This window comes from Entelurus aequoreus, linkage group LG24, assembly GCF_033978785.1.
Source record: "Entelurus aequoreus isolate RoL-2023_Sb linkage group LG24, RoL_Eaeq_v1.1, whole genome shotgun sequence".
Lineage (NCBI taxonomy): Eukaryota > Metazoa > Chordata > Actinopteri > Syngnathiformes > Syngnathidae > Entelurus > Entelurus aequoreus.
Genome location: NC_084754.1, coordinates 3039544 through 3049953, shown reverse-complemented (window position 1 = coordinate 3049953; position 10410 = coordinate 3039544). Strand labels below are relative to the sequence as shown.

At 39.4% G+C, this 10410-nt stretch overlaps 1 protein-coding gene across 1 annotated transcript in view; it reads right to left on the bottom strand.

Moving 5' to 3' along the window:
* Positions 1-10410, bottom strand: part of LOC133641693 (pleckstrin homology domain-containing family A member 5-like) — a 283765-nt gene that overhangs the window by 11318 nt on the left and 262037 nt on the right. Inside the window, 4 exon segments of the mRNA XM_062035630.1 lie at positions 2413-2546; positions 2642-2800; positions 2884-3099; positions 9383-9498. Coding sequence (XP_061891614.1) covers positions 2413-2546; positions 2642-2800; positions 2884-3099; positions 9383-9498 — 625 coding nt within the window.

Sequence of the window (10410 nt, the reverse complement as noted above, 5' to 3'; positions counted from 1 at the left end):
ATGGGCTCAGGAACACTTCAGAAAACCACTGTCAGTAACTACAGTTTGTCGCTACATCTGTAAGTGCAAGTTAAAACTCTACTATGCAAAGCCAAAGCCATTTATCAACAACACCCAGAAACGCCACCGGCTTTGGTGGGCCCCGAGCTCATCTAAGATGGACTGATGCAAAGTGGAAAAGTGCTCTGTGGTCTGATTAGTCCACGTTTCAAATAGTTTTTGGAAATTGTGGACGTCGTGTCCTCTGGACCAAAGAGGAAAGGAACCATCCGGATTGTTAAAGGCGCAAAGTTGAAAAGCCAGCATGTGTGATGGTATGGGGGTGTATTAGTGCCCAAGGCATGGGTAACTTACACATCTGTGAAGGCACCATTAATGCTGAAAGGTACATACAGGTTTTGGAGCAACGTTTGTTGCCGTCCAAGCAACGATATCGTGGACGCCCCTGCTTATGTCAGCAAGACAATGCCAAGCCACGTGTTATAAAAATTGGTCTCCTCAGTTCCCAAACGTTTACTGAGTGTTGTTAAAAGGAAAGGCCATGTAACACAGTGGTAAAAATGCCCCTGTGCCAACTTTTTTGCAATGTGTTGCTGCCATTAAAGGCCTACTGAAAGCCACTACTAGCGACCACGCAGTCTGATAGTTTATATATCAATGATGAAATCTTAACATTGCAACACATGCCAATACGGCCGAGTTAACTTATAAAGTGACATTTTAAATTTCCCGCCACACTTCCGTTTGAAAACGTCTAGATATGATGATGTATGCGTGTGACGTAAACGGTTGATAGAAGTATTGGTACCCCATTGAATACAATACAAAAAAGCTCTGTTTTCATCTCATAATTCCACAGTATTCTGGACATCTGTGTTGGTGAATCTTTTGCAATTTGTTTAATGAACAATGAAGACTGCAAAGAAGAAAGTTGTAGGTGGGATCGGTGTATTAGCAGCGGACTACAGCAACACAACCAGGAGAACAGAGATGGATAGCAGACGCGCTAGCCGCCGAACTCACCTTAACTTCCTCCGTCTCGCCGACCGCATCTGTGATCGGGTGAAGTCCTTCGTCGCACCGCCGATCGCTGGAACGCAGATGAGCACGGGTGTTGATGAGCAGATGAGGGCTGGCTGGCGTAGGTGGATAGCTAATGTTTTTATCATAGCTCTGTGAGGTCCGGTTGCTAAGTTAGCTTCAATGGCGTCGTTAGCAACAGCATTGTTAAGCTTCGCCAGGCTGGAAAGCATTAATCGTGTATTTACATGTCCATGGTTTAATAGTATTGTTAATCTTCTGTCTATCCTTCCAGTCAGGGGTTTATTTATTTTGTTTCTATATGCAGTTAAGCACGATGCTATCATGTTAGCTCCGTAGCTAAAGTGTTCACCGATGTATTGTCGTGGAGATAAAAGTCACTGTGAATGTCCATTTCGCGTTCTCGACTCTCATTTTCAGGATATAGTATCCGAGGTGGTTTAACATACAAATCCGTGATCCACAATAGAAAAAGGAAAGAGTGTGGAATCCAATGAGCCAGCTTGTACCTAAGTTACGGTCAGAGCGAAAAAAGATATGTCGTGCACTGCATTCTAGTCCTTCACTCTAACGTTCCTCATCCATGAATCTTTCATCCTCGCTCAAATTAATGGGGTAATCGTCGCTTTCTCGGTCCGAATCGCTCTAGCTGCGTTGAAAACAATAGGAAAATGTGAGGAGCCTTTCAACTGACTACTTCTGGTAAGGGCAAGGCTTTTTTTTATCAGATACCAAAAGTTGCGATCTTTATCGTCGTTGTTCTCTACTAAATCCTTTCAGCAAAAATATGGCAATATCGCGAAATGATCAAGTATGACACATAGAATGGATCTGCTATCCCCGTTTAAAAAAAAAGAAATTCATTTCAGTAGGCCTTTAAATTCTAAGTTAATGATTAATTGCAAAAAAAATGTTTGTTTCTCAGCTCCAACATTAAATATCTTGTCTTTGCAGTCTATTCAATTGAATATAAGTTGAAAAGGATTTGCAAATCGTTGTATTCCCTTTTTTATTTACGATTTACACAATGTGCCAACTTCACTGCTTTTGGGTTTTGTAGTTTCTTCAAAATAGCACAAGATTTGCACACTCTTGGCATTCTCTCAATGAGCTTCAAGAGGTAGTCACCTGAAATGGTTTTCACTTCACAGGTGTCATAGTTTTGATGCCTTCAGTGACAATCTACAATGTAAACAGTCATGAAAATAAAGAAAACGCATTGAAATGAGACGGTGTGTCCAAACATTTGGCCTGTACTGTAGACAGCTATCGACATAATCAAAATAGAAAACAGTGTACTTATTTTATAGAAAACAGCTTCAACCAAGGCACTGTTTGGCTCAGGAATACGTCTCCATGGCGATGCATTACCTGTTTCTGGCTATGAGGGCTTTGATGCGGTCAACTTTCCTCTGCTTGTCAGCCTGCTGTTCTGGGCTCAACGCCTCCTCTGGGTCGGACTCCACGTAACGTTCAGGTATCAGCACTTTGTCAGGCACAGACAGCTGCAAGCGGAGAGAGAGACGCGTGCTCAGTTCACTGTTAACCATTCCTATGCGCTTTGCTGCGAAGGTTGAGCGTGAGAGTGACTCAGCCTCACTTCTCTGTCCACATTAAAAGAGTTGGAGGCTTCTTTGAGACGTGCAATCTCCTCAGCAGGGGTCTCCTGCTCCCTCACCAACTCCTGCTGCCTGAGCGAGGCCTCCAATTCCAGAATGTCGGTGCTCATTACCTCATCTCTGCGCCTCAGTTGGGACTGCTGCAAGATATTCACAAAGAGAGAGTCGATAAGAGTCCAGGATTGTGTCCGTTTCTATGATGGAATGGCGTCTGTTTCTGTACCTGTGCGTTCCGCAGGTGGTTTTCTTTAGTAAAAGAATTACTGCGGGACAAGGCGTTCTCCTCGCTGCTACCCCGGACGCGGAGGCCCTTTTTCTTGTCCCTGAGGGCACCCTGCTGGTGGCGGCGAATCCTCTCCAGCTGCTCCTCCACGCTCATCCTGGGTCGACCGCTCTCCAGAGCACACAGCTGATGCTCAGCAGCGCTATGCGGACGCTCCTGTTGGCCAGACGGTGCAACCAAGAGCATGGACTCAATCCATTAATCATGTCGGAAACATGCTTACAGTGCTCATAAAGAAAATATTGGTACAAACAATTTAATCAATGCATTAATCACAGAGGGATTCATTCTACTGAATCATCAACAGTATTATTTTGGTAAAAGTACAGAAACACATGGCCATTAACACCCAAATGAAGCGGAGGAAGATGCTTTGGCAGCTGTCAGAGCTTCCACTCTTCTGGGAAAGGTTTCTACAAGATTTTGGAATGTGTTGGAGGGAATTTTTGAGGTCAGACGCAATGGTTGTTGGCCCTGAGAAAGGACCTGGCTTATATCTGTTGGAGTGCACCCCCAAAAGGTCATTGATTAGTAGTTGTGTTTTTCCAGAACAAACTCTCAGAACATGCCTAATTAGTAGCCCTGTGCCGATTACAACTTTTGCTGGACGATACAGTGTTTCCCATAAACTGCCAAGATACCTGTGGCGGTGGGGGCGTGGTCACCATGACATAATCGAGTAATTTGCATAATTTACTACAATGATATGATTTTCTCTAATAAAGCTAAAAATATGTATACTTACTAATTAATAATAACAGTTTTGTTTTAAACATCCATCCATCCATTTTACAATATAATTACAACACTTTATGTACATATTTATATACAGATTTGAACAATAAGTTATTCACTGAAATATATTTATTAATTGTGGTTCTTACAAAAAATATATCTTATAAAATATAAAAGCTAAAATGTCTCTTAAAGCTCTGCCCCTTTAATTAGTGCATACTAAATAATTGAACTTTAGCCTACTACTACAACCATATTATTTACCAGCAACATAAAGTGAAACAGAGGCAGAGGTGTCCTGCCACAGTCAGTAACAAATAAACAGAAAACAGTAGTGGTCAAATACAAATAAGGCAACAAGAGAAGTATCCTACACTTCTCTTTTTAAAGTAAATCTGAACAGCCTATATGGGCATCTACATCAACTATATGATTTGCCTGAGAAGCTGGACAGGACAAAAAAAAAAAAATGTTTTAAATTTGTGGCGGACGTAATTCTTTAGTGGCGGGCCGCCACAAATAAATGAATGTGTGGGAAACACTGCGATATATTGTCCCACTAGTTATTGCCAATAAACAATATTCTTTTGTGACCAAATTAAGCATTAATGTAATCATAATATATAACTAGATGAGGCAATTCCTCAAGGAATTGCGTGTGAATGCTCCTATATGCTGAAGTTGAACTGAAATGCTGACAGAATTTAGTATCAATGTTAAGAATAGTTTGAATGTTGAAGAGTTTGAATTTCCAGGAAAACCGGAATTTGGTTTGGAACTTGGAAAAGTGTTAGTTTGAATTTCTAGGATGAGTGGAATGTGTTGTTAGAATGGTTAGAATAGGTAGAAAAATGTGGGAATTGTGGAACTTGGAAAAATTTCCCATTCATTTCAAAGGGAACTTCTTGGAAATTTTGGGAAAAGCGGGATTTTTTTTGAAAATGCTAAAAAATGTGAATGTTCTGAATGGTTGGTGTTGGAATTTTTCAAATTGGTCGAGAAATGTTGAAGTATTAACCTTTCTAATTGAGAAATGGTATTATGAAATTCCTGGAATTTCTGGAAAACTGGGAATTTTTCCAGTTCAAAAAACAACTTTGTTTTTTTTGTCCTGGTTAAGAGGAATGTTTTGACAGTGGAACAGTTGAAATGGGTTGAAACATGTGGAAGGAGTAGTCGACAGAAAAAAGGGTTTGAAAAAAACAGGATTTCTGGGAATTCCTGGAATTTTTTTGAACTTGGAAAAATGATGGTCCAGGATATGTGGAATATGTTGAAGGTGAAATGGTTTGAATCGGTTGAAAAATGTGGAAATGGCGGATGTTTGAAAAATGGCCAATTCATTTTGAATGGGAAAAATGTCCCGTAAAACCTGGAATTCTGGGAAAACTGGGAATTTTTGGAATATTTTAAGGGAAAGCCCGCAATTCCCGAATAGGCAGAACAGTTTGAAGTTGGAACGGTTTGTATCGGGTGAAAAATCTGGAGAAGAAGAATATGAATGCTTTGGGGCAATCACACAATAAGGATGCAAGAAACCCTTTCAAATGCAATAAACTTTTATTTTGCGTTAGTATTTTTTAACCGTTGCCATTAGAGATGTCCGATAATAACGGCCTGCCGATATTATCGGCCGATACATGCGTTAAAATGTAATATCGGAAATTATCGGAATCGTTTTTTTTATTATCGGTATCGTTTTTTTTAATTTTTTTATTTTTTTAATTAAATCAACATAAAAAACACAAGATACACTTACAATTAGTGCACCAACCCAAAAAACATCCCTCCCCCAGTTACTCTCATTCACACAAAAGGGTTGTTTCTTTCTGTTATTAATATTCTGCTTCCTACATTATATATCAATATATATCAATACAGTCTGCAAGGGATACAGTCCGTAAGCACACATGATTGTGCGTGCTGCTGCTCCACTGATAGTACTAACCTTTAACAGTTCATTTGACTCATTTTCATTCATTACTAGTTTCTATGTAACTGTTTTTATATTGTTGTACTTTCTTTTTTATTCAAGAAAATGTTTTTAATTTATTTATCTTATTTTACAAATTTTTTTTAAAAAGTACCTTATCTTCACCATACCTGGTTGTCCAAATTAGGCATAATAATGTGTTAATTCCACGACTGCATATATCGGTTGATATCGGTATCGGTAATTAAAGCGTTGGACAATATCGGAATATCGGATATCGGCAAAAAGCCATTATCGGACATCCCTAGTTGCAATTGGAAGGTCAAGAACTTTTAATAAAAATAACAACAACCAAAAAATGGACACGCAATGTTTGTTAGCAAAAACTGCAAATTTAACAACTTTAGTGCAGCTTTTACCCCAGTTGGGAAAAACTGGGTTGAGTAGTTTGTTTTGTTGTCCTTTTTTGTTGCCATCATTTATCCACAAATTTGGCACACTGGCTCATTTGTCCATGTTGATGGGCTCATCTTTCTCATTCAGTTTGAAGCCAAATTATTCTCCCACACATTTGGCTTTGAAATCATCTTTTGTCCTACTAATTTTGGTTATTTTGCGGTGCTCTCATTAGAAAATTGTGCGTTTAAGTTAGCAGTCCCGTCTGTGGATGACTGATGAGAGGATTTACACCTTTCATTTAATTCTACCATTTAATAAACACGTACAGGTGTTGAGAGCGATTTACAGAGTGAATCCTCTTGTTCCCTGTTTGAAAGCGAGAGACGAAATTATCAACAATTTATCGATGCCAGCAAAGTTATTAACAAGTACATTTTCATTTATTGTTTGAGTAATTGACTTATCGGCCCAGGCCTATGCCATTAAATAGGCATAGTCCAACAACACCTAATGATTTATACGATGTGTGCCTCAATAGTCACTTATTTTAAACACTGCAATCTTTTAGGACCGGCCTTGGCAATTATTTTGACTGGGGGGGCCAAATTTAGAGAAAAAAATGTGTCCATTTTTATGAACACTAATACAAAAATTTACAATAATGTCTGATTGAATGCTAAAAACGTTATCGCAGACCACCTTAAAAAACGGAATGGAATTTAAATTTTTTTTACTGAATGTGTCACCCAGAATGTTCATGAAAATAAAGAATGTGGGATTTACAATATTAACTATGAATGATAAAACACTGAATATTGACAACATATGAACGTCACACCCCCTCTCCATCCACATATTTTACAATCAAGCGAAACTCAACAAACACAGCGAAATGTGAATGCGAAGGGTATAAAAAAACAAACACCGACATTCTGATATATCTGATACATCACTAAGCTTCATTTAATTCATTTTCATTTATTTATTTATTTCAGGCAATGACATAAAAAAGTACAAAGTTGACAACACATAATAATATAAATTAATATAGTGCAAAAGGTAATGTATAGTATGTAATGCATGATTGTCCTGTTTTGCCTGAAAGGGAGTGGGAAGAAGATAATGTATTTAATCCCACCCCCAGTTCTCCATTCAGTGATTATTCACATGAGTTTCACTCTTACTTTGTTCAAGGATTATACCGTATTTCCTTGAATAGCCGCAGGGGCACTAATTAATTTAAAACCTCTTCTCACTCCTGCGCTTACCAAAAGCATGCGGGATGGGCAAGCATGCGCTAATTATTTTAAAACCTCTTCTCACTCCGGCGCTTACCTTATCATGAAAAGCACATTTAATAAAAAAACGTTATTGTGGTCTTACCTTTACTTATAAATGATGTCCATGTGCATCTGCTTCTGATCAAAGGCAGTCTTCCTTATCTTTCTTCAGTTTTAAAAGTCTCTGGAGATATTCCTTTAATTATAACCTCCTGCTTCGATTGAAAGTCCAGTTTAGAAAACTGTTTTATTTTAGATATGTAATCCTTCATGGTAAAAGTACAAGCAAACGACCGCTGCTCATGCTTGTTGCTTGTTGTCTTCTTCTGCAGCACCGGTCTTCTGCAGTACTGGTAGTCGCAAGAAGGATCACTGACGCCCTCTACCGCCAGGAGGCGGGAGTCATTTAATGACTCATATTTGACCCGGCGGAAGAGCCAAGCATGCGCTAATTATTTTGCGAAATGAGTTTGACCCAGCTGTAATTCTAGGCAGGCGAATACTATATTCCCGGCGGCAATTCAAGGAAATACGGTAATACAGATGTTGTATCATAGTGGCATTACCACAGGTAACAATAATTATTACACTGTAACAATAATTTGTATCAACAATGTAGGAATAATGAATAAACCAACAATGGTAATAGACAACATAGCAATAATTGAGCACATGTTAACACTTTGAGACAGAGTACAGCAGCAGGTCATATTAAAGACCCTCATCTCTATATTTGAACCAGACCCCATGTTTGTATAATAGTTGAAATCGATTAATAGTTTGGCATTGCTTGTGTTGTGAATCCAGTTTGTTCCATAGTTTTACTCCGCATACGGACACACAAAAACGTTTACGAGTGGTTTGAGCTCTCAGCAATGAGAAATATCCAAAGCTTTAGAACTTTGTTGTAAAAATCTCCTTCCACGTCTGTCCCTGACACCCGCAATTCCGGCTGGCCGCTCTGGAAACACTCTGTGGGAACGCTCCCCGCCCACACTGCTTGGTGCCTCGTCTAAACTGATGTGACTTAGATTACCATAGTAACTAATTAGATTACCATAGTAACTAGTACATCATGTAAAAGCACAGATTCCAACCATTGAAATACTTTGTATAGTTCAAAACTTACGGTAATTTAAAAACATCACTGCACATCATAATGGCAGCTACACTTTACATCTTAAAGGTCTACAAAAATTAATTTGGGAATGTCCGGCGGGCCAGATTGAAAAGCTTAACAGGCCACATGCGGACCCGGGTCTTAATTTGCCCAGGTCTGACTTAGGAGATGAGACAGAAATACACAATAATGGTGTTTGAACGGTCTTAAATGTTCACTCATGCAGAACAGAATGGGCGCTTTGGAGGCAACCTGAATGAACGGCTGCTGTGCACTGGCACACCACTTCTGTTGGCACACGCGTACGTAGACTGAGGGGGGCATTTAACGCCCGAGCGTGAGAGGCTGACGATGTGAAGTTGTTCACTTAGCGCTTGGTGCCATGCTACAGGGAGCTGTTCAGTTTGGATGCAGTCCAGCGCTCGAGGACGCTGGAGCTACTGTCCAGATTGTTCAAGGGGCTGGCACCCGAGGGCCTGAGCTGAACTCTGGGAGGCACTCGCTCACCACTGCAGGCTATGTCGTTAACTAGAACAAAACCTGCACATGCATGCAGCAGAAACTTCACAAAGTTGATCTACTTTCATTTATGTTAAAACCCGTCCTTATTTGTGTTCAACATAGAAACAAACAGGAAAAAAAGGACACACCCTGCTGCGTGGCACACTAATAACACAGTTGGTATATTTGATAGTGTGTGTGGGTGGAAACTGTATACAACCAAGCTTCTTATTCATTTTATAACAAGCTGTTCTGGAGAGGACTGGTCACACCCCGGCCATGTGGTGACAAGCTTTACAGTGAATGCAGAGCTTGAGGACCACAACAAGCAGCTAAGAGGGCTCTTGTAAAACATCAACTGGCTGGCAGAGGCCCACAGGAGAAAAATACATATTTGTGAATATAAAATACAGTAAGAAATTGGAAACTTAACCCACTAATATACTGAAATATCTCATTTTATCGACTTACCGTTCTGGAGTCAGGCTTTTTACTCTTCCTTAAGGTAACATAGGAAGCAATGGAGGAGGATTCAGTCACTGGGGATTTGGTTCTAGGTGGAACTACGCCTACTGGGTAGGATATGCCTGGTGGGGAGAGTGCAAACATCCACATATACAACATTTATAAAGTGCAGTAATGGTTTTTCCAACAATCAAAATGGTAAATTCAGTAATGTTGCTACAAGTGCTATTAAACGATTCATTTTAAAAATTTGATTGATCACACTTTTTGATTAATCATGATTAATCGCAGTAAATTACTTGCTTGCATAATTTAATGGGTCATATTATGTAAAACCAACTTTTCTTACCTGTAGGCACCTGTTTTTGTGTATTTGGGATACCCATAACTCCTAAAAATTAGAATCTAAACCAGCGTTTCTCAAAGTGTGGGGCACACCCCACTGGTGGGGAATAGAGACATGACAGGTGGGGCGCAAGGAACGGGAGGAAATGTCACTTAAATGTTTTTTTTTTTAAAAATTATATTCTTAGATTTTTTTTTTTTTACTATGCTTTCATTTTCTATACACACTGTAAATCACTTTGTGATTCTGTCTGTGAAATCCGCTATATAAATAAATGTAAATTACTTATTTTTCCTGTAGGCTTTAAATTTCTAGGTAGGAGCGAAAGTTTGACAGACATAGCAACAGTAACTAATGGGGGCGGGGCTAAGCGGAACAAACTTTCGCGCGGATGGGTAGCAGGCTAAGAGTGGCAGTGTCAAGCCTGCAACCCCGATTTGAAAAGCTGTGCAGTGCAAAACAGGCTCATTGCAGCCACTAATGCTGGAGTACTGTAAAACTCATGTTCACTTCCCCTGTCTTGCCAAATGCATATAGCTCCTCCTTTTTTTTGTTGCAAAGATTGCAAAGTGGCCCTTTTATTTGATTTATTATTGAAATTGATGCAAGTTATTTGATTTATTATTGAACTTGATGCAAGTTATAACACTTTAATTTGATTTATTATTGAACTTGATGCAAGTTATAA